Consider the following 24,761-nt stretch of genomic DNA (forward strand, 5'->3'; position numbering starts at 1 on the left):
GGTTTTATTACTTTGGCTTTTGTGTTCCTTTTTGTGGAGAACAGTGTTTCCCTCTGTTGCCCAGGCTGGTCTCAAACTCCTGGGCTCAAGCTGTCCTACCACTTCTGCCTCCCTAAGCGCTGGGATTATAGGCATGAGCCATCATGCCTGGCCAAGGGAAGCTTGTAAGTCTAATTTTTTCTCACATGAACTAATAGCAAAGTATTGCCCCTTTAAAATTAAGAAATTAAACATTAAAATTAATGTTTCTGGTTTACCTTTTGTAAGCTTTAGTGTAATTTGTCCATATCATGGTCCCACTTATATATTGCTTTACAACTTACAAATTTTTGTGATATATATACGTACATTCTCTTTATAGCAATCATCTAGCATGTTAAGTAGGAGAGTTATATTTTAATCTTAAAAATGAGGAGCCTAAGATTCAAAAAGATTGACTACCTAATTCAGGCCATCTGATTTCAAGTTCAGTTCAGAATTAACCCATACTCTTAATTCAGGCCATCTGATTTCAAGTTCACTTCAGGATATAGTACAGGGGTTGGCAAACTGTAGCCCATAGACCAAATGTGGCCCTTGATTTGGTTTTGTACAGCCTATAAGCTAAGAATGATTTTTATATGTTTAAAGCATTGTTTAAGAAAAATACAGCAAAGACTTTGTGGCTTGCAAAGCATAACATTCTATCCGGCCCTTTTACAGAAAAAATTTGACAATACTCAGTGCAGTAGGAAGAGGGTAGGTTTTGCTCTTAAAGCAAGTCTGAATTAAAATCTGGGTACCATCACTTGATTTTAGTTTGTAAAATTGCGCATGTTACTTGACCATTGGTAGCTCTGTTTTTCTCATCTCTAAAATGTGCATGTAAACCTATGTAATAAGATCTTGCCGAAGGGCTGTAAATTCGTAAGGTCTTACCTTTGAAGTATATGGGTATTTTTTAGGATTTTCAAAAAAAAATGTTATTAAAGCAGTATAACATAAAGTTACATTGGACTTCAAACTTTGAAAAATGTCTCATATACTTAATCTTTCTTCTTTCCTCCATTTTTTAAAGATCAAATGCATCTTTGACTAACAACCAGAACTTAATTCAGAGTCTGAAGGAAGATCTAAATAAAGTAAGAACCGAAAAGGAAACCATCCAGAAGGACTTAGATGCCAAAATAATTGATATCCAAGAAAAAGTCAAAACTATTACTCAAGTTAAGAAAATTGGACGTAGGTACAAGACTCAATATGAAGAACTTAAAGCACAACAGGATAAGGTATTTTGAAGAAACTTATCTTACAAAAAAAAATTAGGATGAATGTTATGAAATCTTATTTCTTTGTAATTTTGAATATTACTAGCTTTTAGATACCAAACTCGTGTAAGCATATATGATATCTTTATTTAAGATTAGTTCTTTAATATGTCTGAAAATGCATTATAAACTCACAAATTTTGGTAAATACTAGATAGTTCAGTCTTCACCTTTCAAATACTCTCCATTTTCAAAGCTATGTTCTTATAACTCATTGCTAATTAGAATTGTGTATATTAAAAAATGGTGACTAATCTGGTTTTGTATAGTTTTAAATAAATTGTTTATGTTAACCACCTATCAAAATTCAGAAATCTTTGTTATATTTATATTTTGAATCTAAATATTGTTTTTAATTCCTGAAGGTAAGGAATTTGTATGTTGAGAATTATGTATTTATTTCATGTTGGATTAGAAAATAAATATAAAGAAAAAAAATTCACAATTACTACCCCTTTGTTTTAGCCACTATTAGTACATTAGTATCCCTTTTCATACATGTAAGTGACGTTTTTCCAAAGAAATAATATTATATGCTTATATTCTTTTGTATACTTTTTTCACTTGATTCATTATCATGAAAATACAGTTAAGTGTTGAAAATTCAACTGTAATGCATCATTTTGATTAGCTGTTTAGTATTCAGTTATGTGGAAAACCATAACTAGTTCCCCATTTTTGGAGATTACAGTTGTTTCATAGAAAATTCTGTTTTGAATACCTTCAGGGATAAAATTTCTTTGCAAAGCTGTGACTATTTTCTTAGACAAACTTGCAGAAATGGAATTACTGAATATAAATATGTGAGTGTATTATTACTGTTTGTTGTCTTAGGTTATGGAGACATCGGCTCAGTCCTCTGGAGACCATCAGGAGCAGCATGTTTCAGTCCAGGAAATGCAGGAACTCAAAGAAACGCTCAACCAAGCTGAAACAAAATCAAAATCACTCGAGAGTCAAGTAGAGAATCTGCAGAAGGTATGAGTGTGAGAACAGTCTGTTCCTAATTCTTTCCTGTTATACACCTAAAGAAATATGTGTTAACTACTGACACTTTCTCTTACCATGTGGGAATGGATACATTTTATTCTTTTTACTTTGAATGGCTCATGTATGTAAGTAGTACCCAATCATCTTCAAGTGTGCATTTAGTTGGTCTGACCACCATTTTTATACTTATACTTCCATTTAATCTTTTAAAAAGCAAATTAATAAGTTATACTTTAAGTTGCTACCACATACAGTTTATATTGAAATGATTGAATTCCATGGTGAATACTTTGTTTTCCTTTAAAGACATTATCTGAAAAAGAGACAGAAGCAAGAAATCTCCAGGAACAGACTGTGCAACTTCAGTCTGAACTTTCACGACTTCGTCAGGATCTTCAAGATAGAACCACACAGGAGGAGCAGCTCCGACAACAGATAACTGAAAAGGAAGAAAAAACCAGAAAGGCTATTGTAGCAGCAAAGTCAAAAATTGCACACTTAGCTGGTAAATATCTGTTTAAAGTTTGAACTTGGTAGTGAAAGTTGATTATGTGTTGCAGGCTTAAAACTAAATGGAATAGAAATAAAAGGTATCTACTTATGAAGGGTGTTTGTGTGTGTATGTGTGCTTTAAATATTAGGAATAATTAGTTGGACACAAAGAGCAATCCTAATTTTCAAGTGATGAGGATATCCTTGATATGATGAAATTTTTCTCAATTGTTGGCTGGCAATAGATAATGGAATACTGCTATCCTTCTGCTTTCATGGATAACAATTCTGTCTTGTGACAGAGATCCTTTGAGCCCAGACCATGTCTAGAAACCTTATGTAGACTGCATAAAGATCTTTACCAGCCCAGGGATTTTTTTGTGCCTCGTTTGGTGGAGGGCCCCTCTAGCTTTTCAGGGAGAGTATCATGTCAAATTTATGAAGAACCTAGTTCTTCAAGGCTCAGGGCTTTATTCAGCCTTGCCTATCAGTCTGCTGAGTAGTTAAATAAAATGTCAAATCAGTTGGATTTTGTTACAGGCATTTTTTTAAAATGATCTCTAAGACAGTGTCCTAACAACTTACTTGATTTTAAAAGTTCTTGAATTATTTTTAAACAGTGCTGTAGATTATATGAAATAAAAATTTTGCAATTCGTAGTAATGAATTGCATGATACATTGAAATATAAACGGGCTTCTGTTAACTAGGATCTTTAGCTTTTTGAGATTTTAGTTAGGAAAAAGTAAATTTTTATGTTGGAATAAGTATATTTTATATTCTAGTAATAAGTTAAAACATGAATGTACTTAGAACTTTGCTCATTGAGATGTATGATGTATCATAACTAATGTAGATGTTATAGTAGTAGAATCTGATGTGACCATGTGCCAATTAAGTGCATAAATGCTATTTTAAATGTTTGATTATAATATTAATATAATCACCTGGTTACTTCTTTAGGTGTAAAAGATCAGCTAACTAAAGAAAATGAGGAGCTTAAACAAAGGAATGGAGCCTTAGATCAGCAGAAAGATGAATTGGATGTTCGCATTACTGCACTAAAGTCCCAATATGAAGGTCGAATTAGTCGCTTGGAAAGAGAACTCAGGGAGCATCAAGAGAGACACCTTGAGCAGAGAGATGAGCCTCAAGAACCTTCTAATAAGGTGATTAGCTAATTCTGCTTAAGTAACAAATTGTTTTTCTTTGTACATTTTACTTGAAAGTGCTTGGTGATATAGGAGCCTTTGTCAGTGAATTTTGGCTAAAATTCAATATATGCGGAGAGAATTAACAATAATGACAATTTTTTTGTGGCATTTTTAGTGGACTCTTGTGGGCTAGGAACAACAATCAAGAGCTTTCTCTTTATAGGTCCCTGAACAGCAGAGACAGATCACATTGAAAACAACTCCAGCTTCTGGTGAAAGAGGAATGTGAGTTTTAGTTATTTCATAGTCTGTTATTTTTCTTTTAAAGCTCAGGGAATATCTAGTGATCTTTCTGTTTAGGAAAAAGAAATCTGTGGATTCTATTGTAAAAACATACACTAAAGAGTTGTTTTCTCTGCAGAACTGTATCATGTATTTGCCAGCTTGTTTTCACCATACTTTCAGTCCTATCAGATGAAGCTTTGTGACAGAGAAAACGTCTCTCATCTTTTAGTTTACAATTGGTTTCTAAGTTAGGCTGCTACTGATTTTCCCCGTGATGTTACATGATGACAGATAGAAAATGCTGGGCTGAGACTTGGGTTCAGCAATTCAACAGCTAGATACATGTTACATTGTCAGGATGCACCACTCTGGAGCATTCCCTGTGTAGTTTTTAATGCTTAAATTCAAAACAGCTTTAATAAGGCTCTGAAATATTTAGTGAACAAAAAAATGGAGACCTATACTCACTGTGTTTTTAAAAGTATTTGCATAATAATTTGTTATTAATTATTCTTCCATTTTCTCCTCTATAAGTGCCAGCACATCAGACCCACCAACAGCCAATATCAAGCCAACTCCTGTTGTGTCTACTCCAAGTAAAGTGACAGCTGCAGCTATGGCTGGAAATAAGTCAACACCCAGGGCTAGTATCCGCCCAATGGTTACACCTGCAACTGTTACAAATCCCACTACTACCCCAACAGCTACAGTGATGCCCACTACACAAGTGGAATCACAGGAAGGTTAGTAAAATAATACAGATCTGATGAGACTGATTGCTTATTTAGATTTATTATGAGAAGATGACAGTAATTTCAAAGACAAATGAAGCATCCACTACAGCTGAAGTCACGTCATTGTAAAAATGGGTGTTTAATATTTGAAGGACATACTTCTAGGACCAAAATTTTCACTTGTAATGACAAAGAATATATGAAATCCACTTTGGAAAAACATACTGAATTACTGGCTCAACCCAACATTGCTTTCTCACTGAAACTGACCATTTCATTGCTTTCTTCAATTTTTTCCCATGACACTCTTGTTATTCATTATAGCAATTACAACTTTGTATTTTATTCTGTGGTATACATGCTTTTTACTCCACTACATTGAGCTCCTCAAGGGCAAAAATTTCGGCTTCTTATTGTTTAATCCCTTTACCTAACTCCACAGTAGGTGTTCAGTAAAACTTTGCTACCTGCATATTTCCTTAGATTCTTATCTTGACAAATGTTAGAATTCAGTAAATTATTCAAGTATTTCTGTGCTGTGAAAGTAGAGAATGTTTTATTTCAGCTACATCCAATAAACTAAATATATTACTAATTAAATTTACTATCTGTTATATCAATTAAAAACTAAATGATGCTTAATGAAAAATTCTAATTTTACTTTGAGCTTAATTTCATTAATTTTATTCAACAGTAATTTGAATGAATAGATGCAAAATCAGTTCCAGATATTTATTTAATTCAGGCAACATTTTATTGCATGCTACCATATCAATTACATAGGGAATATAAAAATGCATAATACATTACCTTTACCTACAATGTATTTGTCTACCAAGTGCCAAATCTGTGTGAAAGGTGACATGTACCACAGAATAGGAAGGATAATTTCAGCTTTGATAAAAGTAGAAGGCTTATATTCAGCATTATAATTATTTTTCAGCTATGCAGTCAGAAGGGCCTGTGGAACATGTTCCAGTTTTTGGAAGCACAAGTGGATCTGTTCGTTCTACTAGTCCTAATGTCCAGCCTTCTATCTCTCAACCTATTTTAACTGTTCAGCAACAAACACAGGCTACAGCTTTTGTGCAACCCACTCAACAGAGTCATCCTCAGATTGAGCCTGCCAATCAAGAGTTATCTTCAAACATAGTAGAGGTTGTTCAGAGTTCACCAGTTGAGCGGCCTTCTACTTCCACAGCAGTATTTGGCACAGGTAAAATTAATTTTAAAATGAAGTCAGAGTAGACCTGTGCATTTATAAGATCTTGAGTGTATCTTGAGTATATATATCTTGAGTATTCTTTGTACAAATCAAGTTAGAATAGACCTACGCAATTATAATATCTTGGATATAATACGTATCACAAGTATTCTTTGTGCATACATGCTTTCTACCAGGAATTAGAATGAATGAATATATTACTAACATTTTATTTCATGTTTACTACTGAATATGACTATTTTAAATCAGTTGTTTGTCATTAGGATGATTCTCCCCCTCCAGTTTTTTTTTTACTGGTCTTACATATTAATGCAAAACATATTGTATATAATTTAACAGAAGTCCTGAGGACTAAAAGACACCTAAGATAAGACTATATACTGATTTACATACAGTGTACATTTTTTCTTATTCAAGGAGTCCTGAGTTTTATAGAAGGTCCCATGTAAACTTCGTAGATAACAACATAGTAGTACAATCTCAGTGAATCAGATATATTGTAAAAATTGGCTGGCTTTATTAAGCAAAGCTTGGGTTGGTATAAAAACATTGACTCAGAGCATAAGTTGCTCTTTGTTTACCCATAGCTTAGCAGAAACAAATTACGTTGATGGACATTGATCTAGGAGTTGATTGATTGTATTTTAGTAATCTGTACAATTAAATGTTTACTGTGTTCTCCTTTAGTTAAGTGACCATATTGGGTAAACTATCTTTATCTAAATTGAGTTATTATCATGCTCTAATTCAAGATTTATATAATTTCAAAGTTTCGGCTACCCCCAGTTCTTCTTTGCCAAAGCGTACACGTGAAGAGGAAGAGGATAGCACCATAGAAGCATCAGACCAAGTCTCTGATGATACAGTGGAAATGCCTCTTCCAAAGAAGCTGAAAAGTGTTACACCTGTAGGAACTGAGGTGCGTAAAGTTCTTTCTGTGTATTTTAATTTTTACCAGTAGAGTTAAGGTACTCTTTTCAGTTATAGCCTAAAGAAAATTAACCTTTTGGGGCCAAAATGTATTATCTGGAAAACACTTTTATTGAACTTTCTACAAAGATTCCACTGACAACCCAGGTTATTATTACCAACAGTGTTTTATATTCTTGCATATCTTTAATTGAATTTGTTTCTATTTCAATAAAAAAGCTCAGTCATAAAAACATAAGTTGAATTTCATCTCGAAGTTTCTAAGTCTCATGGACAAAAACTGTTACCTGCTATCTTTTTCTAAGATTAGCCAAAATTATATTCCTTTTTGTTGTTAAGATTAAATTGTAATGAAGCAGGTTTCAAATCAAACATTAAGGCTACTAAATTAATTGTATTAGCATGTATTAATGTTCATAAACCTTACTTTGTGTATACTGAGGAGGAATGTGATTATAATTTTTAAATAAATTTTTTTATTTTTCTATAGTTTCATAAAACATAGATTTGAAGGGTTTTTTCAAATGAGAGAACTAACAAAAACAGGTAACCTTCATCTACTACACTGATATGGTTAATATATTAGTGTATTATGATACAGGAAGAAGTTATGGCAGAAGAAAGTACTGATGGAGAGGTAGAGACTCAGGTATACAACCAGGATTCTCAAGATTCCATTGGAGAAGTAAGTAAAAACACACCTAAAGTAGCAAACCGTTGCTTTTCGTGAATGAAATTAGCTTTGACAAATTGAAACATTATTTGGTCTTTTTTTTTTTTAACTTGTTCTTATTATATGTAATGAAATACTACTAGAATTAATCATTGCAGAGTCTGCTTTCTTTTACTCCTATGAGTATAGTGTACTGCCTTCTAAACTTATATTAAAGAAATGTTTTTCTTCATATATAGCACAGATTTCCAGATTTTTTAGAGTTGTGAGCCAAGATTTTTCACTATTTTAATTACATGAAATACAAGAGTGCTGGTTGCATCTTGAGTTAATTTATAGTGCCCCATTTGCTGGTTCTCTCTTACTCCCCTGTATTATTTCCCTTACAGAATTAAAGTAATCCATAAAAGGAAATGCATTTATACACCTCTTCATTTTTTGATCTCTCATTGAGGTTCCCCTAGAGCAGTTTTACTAGCGGAGAGAATATAGACCCTGAAGTTACAAAGCATGAGGTGTCATTCCTAGCTCCACCACTAGGAAGCTTTGTGACTGTAAGCATATCATTAATTCCCTGCATTGTCTCACTTGTCAAAAAATATAATTTTTAAGATTGTAAAATACCTAAAGTAGTACCTGCCACATATTAGGCACTCAGAATATTATTACTTTCCTTTCTTCCTTCTGTCCCACAAAATGAGAATTCATATTGTCATCAAGAAGACCTCCAGGGTGGCTAAATAGTGTTTAATAGAAAGGAGAGCTTTATTAGTGATATCATTTTGCTCATGAGGAAGAAATAGTCTCCAGCATGGACCAAAGGTGTTCTGTCTTCACACAGGGCAGGGACAGGTGTGGTTTTATGCCTCACAGGGTCCTTATTACACAATAGAGTCATACATATTCAGCAGGTTTTGGGGAAACGCTGTGCATATTTATGAGGGGAACTGAGCATATAAACAGTAGGTAAATATATATAATATACATCCCATGTTCACTTTGGGGCAGCGTTTTAGCATGAAAATCAGCTGGAATTTGGCTCTTTACGTGAAGAGTGAACAAAAGGTGAACTACAGGACACAAAGACAGTTTGTGCGCAGCCTCTTTAAGCAGGTTGAAACTAGCTTAAGGTGTCTGCAGTTGCTTGCAAGTGCTCTCTACAGTCAGAGTTGTAGTGGTCTGGATTGTAAATCAGAGATAGGAGTCTGATAACTTGCCCGATAGCTCCACTTAGAGGAGTTTAGCAAAGGCTTATTTTTTTTTATTGTAACCATACGAATTTAGAAATTTACCATGCCAGACAGACCCGGAACCCTTGACCTACGGGTAACTTTTGTTTCCTTAACCTTAGGGTTTGTCTTAGTTGAGAAAATGGCATCTATTTTGGTCTCTCAAATCACAATATATGATAGTAATTAAATATCAATATTTAACACAGAACTCACTACTATATGCCAAATGTTGATCTAAGAAATTTTTATTTATTAACTAATTTAATCTTCATTATACCTCATAGTTACAGAAACTGATACCCAGATAAAGTAGTGTACCGAAGTTCACATAGCATTGGAGCTCAGATTCAAACTCAGGCTGTGTAGTTTTCAACTGTCCTAAGCTTGAAACAGTACTTTTCTCTGTATAAACTTTCTGGATCATCTTATGCTATAATTATTTTATCATGTAAAATTAAGGAATTGTCTCAAGCTAACCATAAATAGTCATATCGCAAGTAAATTTTAGTTTCTTAGCTGCGTTAATTTTGTAAGTTAATTTTACCAGCTTTCTTTGACTGAAAACACTAAACTGAATCTTCAGATGATTATGTAGTACAGGTTGAACATCCCTAATTTGAAAATTCAAAACTTTTTAGCTGCCAACATTGCAAGCCATGTGTGTAATGTTCCACACCTGACCTCATGTGATGGGCCACAGTCAAAACAGTTAGAACTTCATTTTATACACAACACTATTAAAAATATTGTGTCAGATTAACTTCAGGCTGTGTGTATAAACTTCAGGCTGTGTGTATACACCTTTGTATATGAAACATAAGTGAATTTTGCATTTATGCTTGCATCTTATAGCTATCTCATTATGGATATGCAAATATTCCAGAATCCTAAAAAATCCAAAATCTGAAACACTTCTGGACCCAAGCATTTTAAATAACTTATTCAGAGCGTACTATAAATGATATCTTTTTCATCTATCCTTCAGAGAGCATTGTTTCTGAAGAACATAACAATTTGAAAATAATAAGATTTTCTGCCTTCTTGTCAGACTTGGTTAAATTATACTGAAATCTTCTGCAAAAGCTTTTTCTTGAAATTAGCAAAATTGTCTGTGACTCCAAAATACCATTTGGATTTTTATTCCACCCCTCTAGCATTGTCTACTGAATGTGTAACAGTTCATTTTTCTGATTTTCTGACAGTGAAGCAGATGTTCTTTTCAAGTGTTGCTTTTTCTGAAATAAGCATGTCACTTTGAGGCACTTTTTAAATTATACCATGACTTACTCATTTTTTCCATTACGGCATATGTAATTTTTTATGAATGTCTTAGTTTAAAAGATATTGTTGCTAGCTTGTATAAAAAATTGATTTTAGTGAGTGCTTAAGCCAAAAAGACATTTAACTTTTGATAGTAAATATTATAAATGAAGTTAAAATAATAGTTTATTTCAGTAGTTAACAAAATAGAATTGTGGAAATAGATTGAGCAAAGAATTGTTTAGTATCTGATATATTTATTTTGATTTGAAGGCTTGGAATAATTGGAATTTTGAGGAGGGAAGAAGTTCTTTGTAAAAAGACAATGATAATAACTTATGTATTCAGTGCTTTTCTTTGTAAAAAGACAGTGGTAATAGCTTATTTATTCACTGCATTTCCAAATTAGTTCTGGTTTGGGAAAACCTTCTCTTTAAACATTGCAGACCCATGAGTATTTTTTTTTCTTTTCTGACTTTGGTCTGCAGCTGTATTGTGCACTAACCGCCCTGGCCATTGAGCAACTGAAATATGGCTGTCCAAATTGATACAAATATAAAATATACATCAGATTTTTGAAGACTTAATAGAAATTTTAAAATGTGAAATATCTGGTTAATAATTTTTACATTGATTACATGTTGAAATAATATTTTGGATATATTGGTTAAGTATATTATTAATCACCTGTTTTTAAGTGGCTACTAAAAAATTTAAAATTACATGACATATTCCTGTCTCACAGCACTGATACGCGATATCACACTAGTAGTTTTGAATGCACAAATATTTGTTTATTTTTTTTCTCTTTTTCTTATTGGAGTATTAACCAATAAGATTTATGATAATTCTTCTATAGGAAGACATTAAGGAAACTCAAAGGTTCATCTTCTTTCTTCAAAAATACTTGAAATGCCATTTTTAAAATTAAATGTAGCTGGCTGAGGTAGCTCACACCTGTAATCTGAGTACTCTGAGAGGCCAAGGTGGGAGATCACTTGAAGTCAGGAGTTCGAGACCAGCCTGGCCAACATGGTGAAACCCTGTCTCTAATAAAAATACAAAAAATTAGCCAGACTTGGTGGGGTGGTGCCTATAGTCCCAGCTACTCAGGAGGCTGAGGCAGGAGAGTCGCTTGAACCCAGTGGGGCGGAGGTTTCAGTGAGCTGAGATAGCACCATTGCACTCCAGCCAGGGTGACAAGAGCGAGACTGTCTCAAAAAAAATATATATTAAATTAAATTAAATGCTGCTAGTCCATAAGTACTTATTATTCTTTACTTTGACCTATAATAATACCTCACATATAGTTTTAGATATGTTTATAGGGCTCTTAATTCTTTTTTAACTTTTTTATTTTTAAAGGGAGTTACCCAGGGAGATTATACACCTATGGAAGACAGTGAAGAAACCTCTCAGTCTCTACAAATAGATCTTGGGCCACTTCAATCAGATCAGCAGACAACAACTTCATCCCAGGATGGTCAAGGCAAAGGAGATGATGTCATTGTAATTGACAGTGATGATGAAGAAGAGGATGATGATGAAAATGATGGAGAACATGAGGTAAATTTGATTTGAAATCATCTAGTGTTTTTAAACTATTGGATGAAAGTGCTCAAATCCTTGGGATACTAATGCATTGGCTGTAAATTCTGGTTCCCAGTCAGCTTAAATAGATTATATTGTTTTTCTTCTATCTTAATTAGTTCAGAAATCAACATTTTATAATGAAAATTAGTGTAGAGCCAGTGATGGAATGCCCATTTTTAACGTTTTGTTTCATTTTGTTTTTTTGACGATTGATGAGTCTTTTAGGATTTGTTATCAGTTAGACCTAATTTTAAGTCTTATTGATAAGTGACTGTATGGCTTTAAATGTAAGTGCTATGGTTTCCGGAGATAAAAAGAAGAAACAAGAATTGTTTTTGTTTCCTCTTGGAGCCCCATAGTTCATTTTTGTCATTTTTTTATATATAAAGTGTATTTTATATATATAAGGTCAAATTGTTTGTTTTATTTTGGGGTTTAATCCTATATTGACAGCTTCTTATTTTAGATTAATAAACATTTTTTAAATAGCTCCTGATACAGTGTAATTTTATCATTTTCTTCAACTCTACCTGTTTAAATTTAGAATTAAACTGGACCACTTGATATTTTGCTGACACCTGAGGTCTATATTATCTTTGAGCAATCTCATGCAAACAGTTAGAATTCAGAATTGATCATTATTGCACTAATTCCAGTAAGTATCACAGTTGTGGTATTTGGTGCTGCTGTACTAATCCCATACAACTCTCAGGACAATTCCTATCTTCTGATTAATGAGTCACTTAAATTTCTAAGTGTGGTATCTAGACATGCAGAGCATGTGGGCCATATTCTAAACTTTTATTTATGCCTGGGGAACTTTCTACTAGGATTATGAAGAGGATGAGGAAGATGATGATGATGATGAAGATGACACAGGGATGGGAGATGAGGGTGAAGATAGTAATGAAGGAACTGGTAGTGCCGATGGCAATGATGGTTATGAAGCCGATGATGCTGAGGTAACTGGCTAGAATTTTAACCATTCATAGTTCTTTCTATGAGCTTTCTTTCACTTGCTGTTTTCCAAGGATATAGAAAGGCTTATGAAATTCACTAAAACCTTTGGTTGTTTTGTTCATTTGTTTTGTTTTTTGTTGTTATGGTTACTTATTTGTTTTTGTTGTGGTTTGGTTTGGTTAATTATTCTGTCCGGTTTTTTTAACATATTTATTTTATTTGAGCATTATGTTACCACATTTTGTTTTTAGGGTGGTGATGGGACTGATCCAGGTACAGAAACAGAAGAAAGTATGGGTGGAGGTGAAGGTAATCAGAGAGCTGCTGATTCTCAAAACAGTGGTGAGATTTTTATTAGCCTTTTTTGAATTGAATATCTCTGGTATTTTCTAAACTAGAATTGCACTTAATTATAATATATAAATTTATTTATTGAATTGGTAAAAAGAGATTGGCCCCTGTTCTAGCTTTGTGACTGTTGTGCTCTCATAAAAAGTCTACTATATTTATGATTGTTAGGTGCTGTCATTATACTCTTTTCTGCCTCATTGGGCTGCTGTAAGATGCAAACATTTTGTAACCCTTACGGTATTATAAATGCTATATGCTGCCATTAAGAGGAAAAATTAAATTAGGGACTACTTGTAACAGCAGTTCACAACCAGAGGAGGTCAGTCTAATCAAGCTGCATGCTTCAAGATTTGGGGCTATTGGAGCTTTGCAGTATGGTCTGCTTTTCCAATGAATAAAAGATTTTTGGACCAATATAGCATATATTTTGTTAAATCTTGGATAAGTCCTGGAGGTCCACTGAAAAGTTGTGGGCATTAAAAGAGTATGGAAGTCGTAGAAAATAATTTTATTTTGAAATGTGTATTAAATAATTAGTGATTATCTGGTAATAGATAACTAACAACTGATACTAAGCCGAAATCATTAGTGTTGACATAGTAAAACCTTAGCTGTTTAGACTAATGGGAAAATACTGTATCTGGGTTTCTGTAGAGGCCTGGGTATTTAAAAGGGCAAGATATATTCTCATTTTAACTAAAGAACAGACAAAAATTAAAACTTTTAAATTTTTTAAGAGAAAAATACATTAATGAATATTAAGCCATATAATAGGTAATACTATTCTTACTTTTAAAGGGAGATGAGAAATTGATATACTTTGAACAAAAATTTACATTTATAAACAATTTGTAGGTTAAGAAACATTTTTTGTGTATCACGTAGTTGAAATATAGAGGGAGGAATTTTTGCTGCTCTAGGTCTCCCTCCGTTCCTTCCTTCCTTCTTTCTTTTTCCTATTTATTTTTATTTTTATTTTTGCAACCAAGCAAAAATAGGCCTAGTGCCCTGAACAAAATTAATGGATGGATTTGAGTACATTTCAAGCAACTACACTTGTATTGAATTGTTTAATTCTTGTAGTAAACTTAATAAGGTTTAGGTATCAATGAAGAATCTGAATCGCAGAAGTAAAGTGACTTGAGGTGTCACATAGCTTACTAAGTAGCTAAGTAGCTCAAGTATTAGACCAAGGATCTGAATCTAGACCTCAGACTTTTAAACTATGAAATTCTGTGACATCCTGTTCAACTTTTCATAGTAGAAGATGGCTTCTTTTGTTGCTACAGTGTATGTGGAAGAATACCCAGACATTTGAGAGACATTTGTTAAAATTCAAAATTCAGGAAAACCAAAAGATTAAAATGTAGTTGTAGGGCTTTTCCTCTGTCTTTATCCTATTTGATTGTTACACTGATTCTCTAATGGTCTAACCTTTAGGTAATTTGTCTACTTTATTAAAATTAATCCAAATTTATTAAATGTTAATTTTATTTTTATTTTATTTTATTAAATGTTTACTTTAATTTTAGTGTTTTAAATGTTTATCATAGGTCGAGCTAAGAGCTTTATGTTCATTATCTGAAATCTTTAGAAAAACCATTTTAGAAACACCATACTTGGAGGTTACATTTGCTCTATTAACCAACCAAAAAATAGACTCAAAGAGGTTAAGGCACTTGCCCAAAGCCACACAGCGAATAAGTACACATCCCATTATCTCTGGGTGTAAAACCCACATTTGCTTCCATCACACCTCAGTACTTTACTTCTGAAAATATTCGTGCGGTGAACATTCCTGTTAGCAAGATTTATACTTCTAGGGATTGTCCAAGTTTTTTTGTGGTAAATTTAGCAGATCAAAAGTAAATTTCTCTTTTCCTACAGGTGAAGGAAATACAGGTGCTGCAGAATCTTCTTTTTCTCAGGAGGTTTCTAGAGAACAACAGCCATCATCAGCATCTGAAAGACAGGCCCCTCGAGCACCTCAGTCACCGAGACGCCCACCACATCCACTTCCCCCAAGACTGACCATTCATGCCCCACCTCAGGAGTTGGGACCACCAGTTCAGGTATTAAAAGTACTGGTCATTATGAAAAATGAACTTGAAAAAAATCTTGGCTTTTCTCCCTTTCCATTATGTATTTCTCTCTCTCTCTCTTGGTTTTTTTAAATTAGCAATCCCATGAACTTTTTGGTATTTTGGCATATTTTTATAAAATTCTTTGAACTAAAACTAATCTCTGAGGGATGTTTAGAAAGGCAAGTGTTACTAAAAGTTGTGCATACATTGAAATGGTTATAGTCATAGCAAATAAAATTGTTATTTCTCAAGTGAGAAAAGAAAAAGATTTTCTTGGGTTTTAATTAAAGTACATTTTAGCAGCTCACCATTATCTGATTTGAAGGTTTCTTTCTCTACAGTGCACGTATTTATAAAAGATAAAGGAATTTCTGTTGTACTTAACAGAAGAATATTTTTTCTCATTTCTTGGTAATCACATATTTTAACTTTTAAGTTTAATGAAGGTATGTATGACCCCTTATATTTAGCATGTAGTAGGGTCGGGCATCTCTTAATCAGAAGCACTTGGAAAAAGAGTAGGAAAAGTACAAAAGTTTTATTAATTTAGCTTAAGTTTTTCCCTATAAAATAGTATGTGTAAACACTGTCAAATATAGATTCTACTGAAATACCACTAGTGAAAATAACTTCATGATGGGAAAATATAAAGTCTTAAAGGATCCTGTATGGAGGCTACAAAAATATATCCAATCTATCCATTTAGAATTATCTTAACTGGAAAACAGTTTAAAAAACAATACTGCTGTTTGAACTCCAAAAGAATACTTGCTAACACTTCCAACTAAGGAAATAGGAATTAAATTTGTTTACATACAAGATGGTATCATAGATCTGTTTTAAGTATTGGTTAATAATTGGTCTGTTGGTTAATAGAATGATTTTTATTGGTTAATATTATAGACTATAGTTAAAAATTTGTCATTGACGAAAGTGATTTCTTGGCAGGTTTTCCTGGGAAAATGTCCTAATTACCTGTCTGCTAACTATTTTGTTGGCAGCGTAATAAGCTGTATCTGTTGATATTTGGTGTTTGTTTCATTGCCTCATTTCTTAAAGCAAATGTAATTCCTTTATCTTGACACGCAGAGAATTCAGATGACCCGAAGGCAGTCTGTAGGACGTGGCCTTCAGTTGACTCCAGGAATAGGTGGCATGGTAAGTACTTACCCATTATGTAAAAGTAATTCATTTCTTGAGCAGATATTTATATAGTCCATATGTGTGGTGTTTTGTTTGTTAACTCTGTTTTCTATCTTTGTTTTAGCAACAGCATTTTTTTGATGATGAAGACAGAACAGTTCCAAGTACTCCAACTCTTGTGGTGCCACATCGTACTGATGGATTTGCTGAAGCAATTCAGTAAGTTAATGAAAGAGAAACATATTTTATAACTAATAAAACTTTTAGTCTTTCTCTGTTAGTTTGTTTATCATTTGGTTAACTCATTGTTTGTTGAGTCCCTCTCTACTATGTACTAATAAGTACTTGGGGTAGGTCAGTTGAGGATGTATTGTTGGGGAAAATTATACAGAGGTGAATGGCATACAGTTACTTCTACCAAGAATTTTGAAGTTAAAGACAATATAAGAATGTTTAAGAACATGGCCTCTAGAGTTAGAATGCCTGTGTTTGAAACCTAACTCTACTGTTTACTAGCGGTAGCAAGTTCCTTAGGTTCTCTGTTCATGAGCACCTTAATTTAAAAAATGGGAATAACAATAGAATAATTTCTATTGCATAAGTTGTAAGAATTAAGTGAATCAGTTAATTTGTGTTAACATGTTTAAGATGTTACCTGACACATGATAAATTGCTTTATAGTTGTTAAGTGTTGGTAATTACAGTGATCATAATTTATAGTATTCTTGTGAAAGCTAAGCAAATGAGCAACTAACTGTAATATAAACAATGTAGAAGGATAATAGAGGAATAAGCAGTAGGCTTTGTTAATACAAATGAAGAAGTAATTTATTTCAACAACTAATGAGAAAGAATATGAGATGATTTAACGCGGATGATATTGAATTCAGTCTTGGGAAAGAATAGCTAGCATTTATTGAGCATTTTCATGCATTAGTTTATTTAATTCTCATAACTTATGAGAGTAGACATTATTAATGTTGTCATCTTATAGTATACTGAAGCACAGACATGTTAACAAATTTGCCAGAGGTCAGACAGCAAGGAAGTTGCAGTTTTTAGTTTCAAACCAGTTAGTCTGGCTGTAGAGGCTATGCTAAGTGTTGTGCTATACCACTCCTCTTAAATGGTTGAAAGGCTCTCCGTGTGAAAGTATACACATTTATTCGTGGCTAAGGTATTAGTTGCTTAACAGGATGTATTTGAAGATCAGAATTTAAAAATTTCTACAAACTTGGGGAAAGGTTGATTTTTCTGTAGATGTAACATGTGGCAGTTAGAACCAGTTTTAAACTTGCTCAGTTAGCCACAATTTACCTTGGCTAACACATTTTTACAAACCAACCAATCAATTTCAGCTCCTTCCTTCTGAAAGGCAGCACTCAGGAAGAGACTCACTCCAATAAACATGCAGAATTCTGAGTACCAGCAATCAACAGCATTTTCACTCAAATAAATGTCACTACCCCTGTGCCTCTAGAAGTCACCACTTCCTGAACTCCATGTTTCCTAAAGACATTAATAGCTCACTAGCTAAGGAAAGATAGGCAGAGTTAAATAATGCTAAGTTTTATGTCCCGAATTATAGGCAGAAAGATAAATGATAGTGTTATTAGGATAACAAAGAAAGCAAGTTTTTAGCTATCTAATATTAGAATTTTCCTAAACCTTGGGAGCTAGCTAGTGAACTCTTAATAAGCTAGACAGGTGACTTGATTTTTCTATGACTAAATGAAAACTAAGATAAAACTTTGTCTCATGACTTCATTCTAACTCTTTTTGTTATGTTTTATGTTGAGTTTGTGTTGCTTTCAATTTATCTATGTGAGGATATCTGAGACATTCAAGAAATGTGAGGCATAGTTCAGGAGAGCTGAAAATTATTTACATATAAATCACAGGTTATTCTTATTACCAAATTCACTGACAGCTGATAGTATAAAAGGATTTTTATAAGTAAGAAACCCTTTAAAATAAATAGACTTTATTTTCAATCTGTTTCCTTCCCAGTTTGTTGATGTTCATTCTTCCTTCTTCCTATATTTTTTTCACCATTGTGGTTTAAATAGGTTAACTTTAAATTTCATCTTAAATTAGTTTTTGTCCATTTAGTTCGCCACAGGTTGCTGGTGTCCCTAGATTCCGGTTTGGGCCACCTGAAGATATGCCACAAACAAGTTCTAGTCACTCTGATCTTGGCCAGCTTGCTTCTCAAGGAGGTAAATAGTTAAACCTTTAGATCCCCTGAATTTGTATGTATTTGGTAATAAACTATTAAGATGTGATTTAAGGGGGGAAAAAGAGCAAATATGAATATTTTTAAAATTGATATTGTTTGCTAATTTATTTTTTTTTAATGCTGTAGTATACTTATTAAGCACTGCCTTACATCTTATCTTTCCAACAAAGTTCTAATTTCTTTGAGCATAAGGATTAGCTTTTACATTAGTATCTCTTCTGGCTCCTGGTGTAATGTCATACACGTAGTTTAAGTATTCAGGAATATGTGTTGAACCAATAAATATAGGTACTACTAGCCATTTTAAAGTTGTTGGAAGGAATGCAGCATGTTTTCTGTTTACAGTTTGACACTTGTAACATTTCTAATTAAATGTATAAGGCTAGTTATATTTTTTGTATTAACATTACTTAAAAAAACAAAAATAAAAGACCAAAATATGTGGAATAAAATGGCCACTACATTAAGTAGTAGAATTAGCTAGTTTTCCACATATGAATTATGCTATTTGTGGAATTGATTACCTTTTAATCCTCAGTTGGAATTCATATTACCCTCTTTATTTCTGGGAAGCTGTCTGGCACTTGGTAAATGAATAGAGAATGCATACTACTATTACAATAAGCTCAATCTTTAGCCGTCATAAAAGTCATGTAATGTAACATCTGCTTGTTTAGGATATTAGTTCTAACACTGAAGTCCTCTTCTTATATGAAATTGTAAGTTGACTTTGTAAATTTAAAATGTTATGTGATTTTGTGACTTTGTATGTTAATACAATTTCCTAGACTTGGGCATCTAGGCTTAAATTGGAATGCCAACATTTTAAGCTTAGTAACCTTGGTAATTACTTTGTTAATTACTTTGTAATTAACATCCATAGTTGGATACTCAATAAAATTAGCTTGTATGAAACTCTTAAGAGCATTTTAGCGAATGTTTTAAGGGTTCTTTAGCATTAGAAAGTTTAAAGGATGTCTTTAAGTTGTATTTAAAATTTTGAGGCCAGGTGCAGTGGCTCACACTTGTAATCCCAGAACTTTGGGAGGGCCAAGGCAGGAGGATCACTTGAGGCCAGGAGTTCAGGTGCAGCCTTGACAACATAACAAGACTGACCCTTGTCTCTACAAAAATGAAAAATAATTAGCTGGGTCTATGTTGGTAGCCCTAGCTCCTTGGGAAGCTGAGGTGGGAGGATCACTTGAGCCCAGGAGTTTGAGGCTACAGTGAGCTATGGTGGTGTCACTGCACTCTTAACTTGGGTGACAGAATGAGACCCTGTCTCTAAAATAAAATAAAAAATAAAAGTTTGAGAGATGGATTTTTGCTTGATGGAATAATTAAATCGTGGACTTTAGTAAAGTTGTATATCTCCAATAATTAATATTTTTCTTTCAGATCCCTGACTTGTTGATAATTTTATGTTTTTTTCAGTCATTCATTAATATTCAGAATTGTCTTTAGGTTTAGGAATGTACGAAACACCCCTGTTCCTAGCTCATGAAGAAGAGTCAGGTGGCCGAAGTGTTCCCACTACTCCACTACAAGTAGCAGCCCCAGGTAGGGATCAAAGGCAGATAGTAGGTTCTGTTTTATTGGTAAAATGAAAACCTATGAAGTATCTTCTGGCTAAAAATGTGATAAACCACAAAGTTTTAAAGTTCTTTTTCTTGTGTTGTCTTTTTAAAGTGACTGTATTTACTGAGAGCACCACCTCTGATGCTTCGGAACATGCCTCTCAATCTGTTCCAATGGTGACTACATCCACTGGCACTTTATCTACAACAAATGAAACAGCAACAGGTGATGATGGAGATGAAGTATTTGTGGAGGCAGAATCTGAAGGGTAAAAGTTTATTTTGTTGTTTTTGCTTGCTTTAGTCTCAACAGACTTGTACATTTGTTTTCCTTTAGCCAAGAAACAATCTGCAAAGTTGTGTTGTGTTTTGTTTTGTTTTGTTTTGTTTTGTTTTGAGACAGAGTCTTGCTCTGTCGCCCAAGCTGGAGTGCAGTGGCGTGATCTCGGCTCAGTGCAGCCTCCGCCTCCTGGGTTCAAGCAATTTTCTGCCTCAGCCTCCCAAGTAGCTGGGATTACAGGCACCCGCCACCATGCCTGGCTAATTTTTGTAGTCATTTTGTACTGAAGTTTTCACATGACTTAAACTGGAGCAGATTCATGTTATTCTTGTACTGTCTCCCTCATTTGTGTCTTGAATGGAAGAGAGAAAGATGGATGTAGCCACTGAGCCAGGAATTTTACATACCCATAGCCTATCTCATCTGGGCTAGAGCCCGTGGTTTGGTTACTGGTATACTATTTAGTAGTGTGACTGTTGTGAACTTTTTATAGTACTGTGCTTTCCTAAAATGTTGTTTTGAGACTTATCAAAATCTGGACCATATATTTCTTATGAGTGTCAAGAATGTGAACATCCTTGTCAAAAGGAAAAAGGAAACATAAGAAGAGGAAAATCATAAACTAAAATTGGAACATGTCATAGTGAGAAAAGGAATGAGGAAAAAACAATTTGAGCTCTTTTCCCCCCTGCTCCTTTGAAAAATATATATGGTAACCAAATCAGTCTATAATTTTTTGTTTAAGGGAGCTCTGGATTACTTAAGTGATAAAATAGATTTAAAAGAGTGGATATAATTTACGATTGACTGTAGGATCAGTTTTGTATTTTCTCATTTTTCTTTTCCTTAGTATTAGTTCAGAAGCAGGCCTAGAAATTGATAGCCAGCAGGAAGAAGAGCCGGTTCAAGCATCTGATGAGTCAGATCTCCCCTCTACCAGCCAGGATCCTCCTTCTAGCTCATCTGTAGGTGAGTCCCTGCCCTTGACTGCAATACAGTTTTTATACATCAAACTTGTTTGTGAAAACACTGCTTTATTAGTAACAAATTAATAATCCTTTTTTCCTGTATTTTAAAATGCTTTATTTAAAAGAGAAATTTTATTATTAAAAGGAACTTGGTTTATATTGAAATAATTATTCTAAGAATATTCTGACATCAATAATAAGAAATATGGACATGGTGGATCCATCCCAAAAGAATAGCTCACTCATGTTTCATCTAGACTATTGGTTGTCAACATATGTTTTGTAGAGCTCTTGGGTCTTTTAGAGGTGCTACAGGGGTTGTAGTGGATGGGTATACTGGGAGGGAGGCTAAGGAGTGCTAGGGCACTCCAGGCCTCTTGCCTCTGTTTGAACCACAGCAGCTCCATTTTTATTTGTTCTACATATTGGGGTTCTACATGAGATTTGATGTGGAGAGTTAAGGGGTAAGAGCTCAGTTGCTTAAAAAAATTGTTTGAAATTTACTGATGTAAACAGTTTCAGAGTTTGGCTTTTCAAATTTTTGAAGTTATTTTGAAAAAAAGATATGTATTATTCCTGTAATAGAAGTTATTTTTTAGAATAACAGTTAGCATTTACTGAACACTTAACTGTGTGTCATGTAGTATTCTGAGCCCTTTACTTATATTTACTTATTTGATTCTCACAACTCAGTGCGGTAGATATTCATCCACATTTTATAGATATGGAAGCTGAGGCACAGAAAGGGTGAATAACCTCTTCAAAGTCAAATAGCTAATAAGTAACGGACAAGCAACGATTACACTGAAGAAGTCTGGCTCCAGAGACCCCACTCTTAAACAATACACTATACTAGCTCATCTATCTCAAATTTTTAGACAGAGAATTACCTTTATTATTAAGGATATACAGTACTTGGTCATTCAGTCTGATTATTTTAATTTTTAATTGTTTACAGTGGTAATTCTCAAACTCTGCCATGGAACCTTCAGATTTTATGGCAGACCTGCTCAGTTATTTATTACTTTTTTAAATCACAGAACTTTGCTATCCCAAAATCTCTTCCCCTGATTCTCAGCTGCTTTGATGTGACACATCAGCCTATTGGTTAATATCCCTAATATCTACTGTTTCATATCTGGTAACTTTAAATTTCTATACATTATGTAATATGGATACTCATAACTAATCTTGCAATCAGGATTTAAAATAATGTATGTAAATTACAGAACCATTTCATACGCAGTAAGGCTTAAAAAAATGTCTAACAATCATATTAATGATTACTGAAGTTTTGTGCCCCCAGTTATATTTTGATGTCCCATAAAAATTGGCTTTCCTCAATAGAATTAGCACTTGTTATATCTTATCAGAGCTTGTATGAGAAAATATGGTTGTTGTTTCCTTTAAAGTATAATATGAAATTACGATGTCTTTAAATTTATTTGATAATGTAAAACTGTACTTCCCCCATCTGAGTATTCATTTGGTCGACAAATATTTGACAGTGTAGCAGGCAGTTTCATAGGAAGCATCACTAAGAGAAGGTGACATTTAAGATCTGAAAGAAGAAAGGGATCAAAGCTGTGCAGTTACTTAATGAAGAGCATACTAGATCAAAGAGAATATTAATAGATGCCAAGTCCGTAAGGCAGCAGTGTGTCTGCTTGTGTTCAGGGTCAACAAGGAGGCCACTGTGGCTGGAGCACAGTGAGTGAGAACAGAGAGTAGCAGGAGATACGTTAAGAGGCGGGAGAGGATAGATCGAGTAGATCATTGTAATTGCCTTGGCTGTCATGGATACCAGAAGCTATTGGAGGGCTTCACACAGAATAATGACATGACATGATCTGATCAGTTTGGCTGCTGTGTACAGAAGAGATTAAAAATGAATAATGGACAGAAACGAGAAACTTTGGAGGCTACTGCAGTAAGTCAGGAAAAGATAGTGATGGCTTAGGTGAGATAGTAGAGTTAGGATTGTGAGAAGTTGTCAGATTTGGGGTATATATTTAAATTTGAGCATTCATGATTTGCTAATGATTGCATTTGGGGTGTCTGAAAAAGAATCAGATATAATTTGTGTTCTGTTGTAGGCTGTTTGCTGAGGGACTTGATATTTTGTTTTCTGTTGTATTTCTCAGCACCTGGCGGTATGTTCGATACATGGGTAGTCAACAAGTAAATATTTATTAATATAAGTGAATGAATGAAAAGAAGTCAAGCACTTCTGGTTTGTTTTTTTTTTTGTTTTGTTTTTTTTTTTTTTTTTTGAGACAGGGCCTCGGTCTGCCTGGTTTTTTGGGTGTTTTTTGAGGCAGGATCTCACCTGTCTCCCTGGAGTACTGTTAGCTTGATCATGGCTCACTGCAGCCTCAACCTCACCCGGGCTCAAGTGATCCTCTAGCCTCAGCCTCCTGAGTAACTGGGACTGTAGGCATGTTCCACCATGCCCAGCTAATTGTTTTATAATTTTGTAGAAACAGGGTCTCGCTGTGTTGCCCAGGCTGGTCTCGAACTCCTGAGCTCAAGTGATCCTCCCACCTTAGCCTCCCAAAGTGCTGCTTTTTTTGTTGTTTAACCATTTACCCTTTTTTGGTTTGTTAAATGTTCCTCATTGTTTGAAAAAAAGAATTGAAATCAAATGAACAAGTCTGCATCTTATTCATTCATTCATTTAGTAATTAGTTTGTATCATTATAAATACTTTCTCATTTTTTCACTTGCTTTTCTTTTAATGTTTTTCTTAGATACTAGTAGTAGTCAACCAAAGCCTTTCAGACGAGTAAGACTTCAGACAACATTGAGACAAGGTGTCCGTGGTCGTCAGTTTAACAGACAGAGAGGTGAATTTCTGACATAACTGGATTACATGATAGAATGTGGAATAGTAATAAATGGAACAAGTTTTCTAATCCTTAAGCCTCCAATTTATTTTTTTAATGTTCCAAAGTTTTATTAAATAATTACATGTTGAGCAGGTGATATTTACCAATCTGTAAACTTCATGTAGACAGATTTGTATACCTTAGATATATAATAAATATGTGCTTATATTTTATATTTATTGATTTCTTCCTTAAATCCAAATTAAGATTTGGAAAATATGAAGTGTTATAGTGTTATATTCATTTGTTGTATCTCTACCTATTGCCATTATATTGTTAATGTTTTATACAACACGATAAAGCTTTGTGATTATGTTTTAGCTAGTAAAAGTGTAAAATTTTAATATTTCCATGTTTTCCAATATAACTTTTAGATTGTACTTGTGTCACAAAAAGA

General features: G+C 33.7%; 1 protein-coding gene across 2 annotated transcripts in view; it reads left to right on the forward strand.

Annotated features, from left to right (window-relative positions):
* TPR (translocated promoter region, nuclear basket protein) overlaps nucleotides 1-24,761 on the forward strand; it is a 61,590-nt gene that overhangs the window by 36,466 nt on the left and 363 nt on the right. The window contains exons 32-51 of one of the 2 annotated variants that reach the window (XM_003815594.6): nucleotides 1,058-1,268; nucleotides 2,142-2,285; nucleotides 2,604-2,802; nucleotides 3,752-3,957; nucleotides 4,166-4,227; nucleotides 4,762-4,970; nucleotides 5,905-6,177; nucleotides 6,957-7,105; nucleotides 7,718-7,801; nucleotides 11,647-11,847; nucleotides 12,705-12,836; nucleotides 13,086-13,176; nucleotides 15,073-15,257; nucleotides 16,359-16,427; nucleotides 16,537-16,631; nucleotides 18,525-18,631; nucleotides 20,116-20,211; nucleotides 20,341-20,497; nucleotides 21,359-21,477; nucleotides 24,227-24,322. In XM_003815594.6, coding sequence (XP_003815642.1) covers nucleotides 1,058-1,268; nucleotides 2,142-2,285; nucleotides 2,604-2,802; nucleotides 3,752-3,957; nucleotides 4,166-4,227; nucleotides 4,762-4,970; nucleotides 5,905-6,177; nucleotides 6,957-7,105; nucleotides 7,718-7,801; nucleotides 11,647-11,847; nucleotides 12,705-12,836; nucleotides 13,086-13,176; nucleotides 15,073-15,257; nucleotides 16,359-16,427; nucleotides 16,537-16,631; nucleotides 18,525-18,631; nucleotides 20,116-20,211; nucleotides 20,341-20,497; nucleotides 21,359-21,477; nucleotides 24,227-24,322 — 2,885 coding nt within the window. Of the gene's footprint in view, nucleotides 1-1,057; nucleotides 1,269-2,141; nucleotides 2,286-2,603; nucleotides 2,803-3,751; nucleotides 3,958-4,165; nucleotides 4,228-4,761; nucleotides 4,971-5,904; nucleotides 6,178-6,956; nucleotides 7,106-7,717; nucleotides 7,802-11,646; nucleotides 11,848-12,704; nucleotides 12,837-13,085; nucleotides 13,177-15,072; nucleotides 15,258-16,358; nucleotides 16,428-16,536; nucleotides 16,632-18,524; nucleotides 18,632-20,115; nucleotides 20,212-20,340; nucleotides 20,498-21,358; nucleotides 21,478-24,226; nucleotides 24,323-24,761 lie in introns of those variants that run through there. The other variant, XR_004667269.2, reaches the window with a different exon arrangement.

The sequence above is a fragment of the Pan paniscus genome, chromosome 1 (assembly GCF_029289425.2).
Source record: "Pan paniscus chromosome 1, NHGRI_mPanPan1-v2.0_pri, whole genome shotgun sequence".
Taxonomy (NCBI): Eukaryota; Metazoa; Chordata; class Mammalia; order Primates; family Hominidae; genus Pan; species Pan paniscus.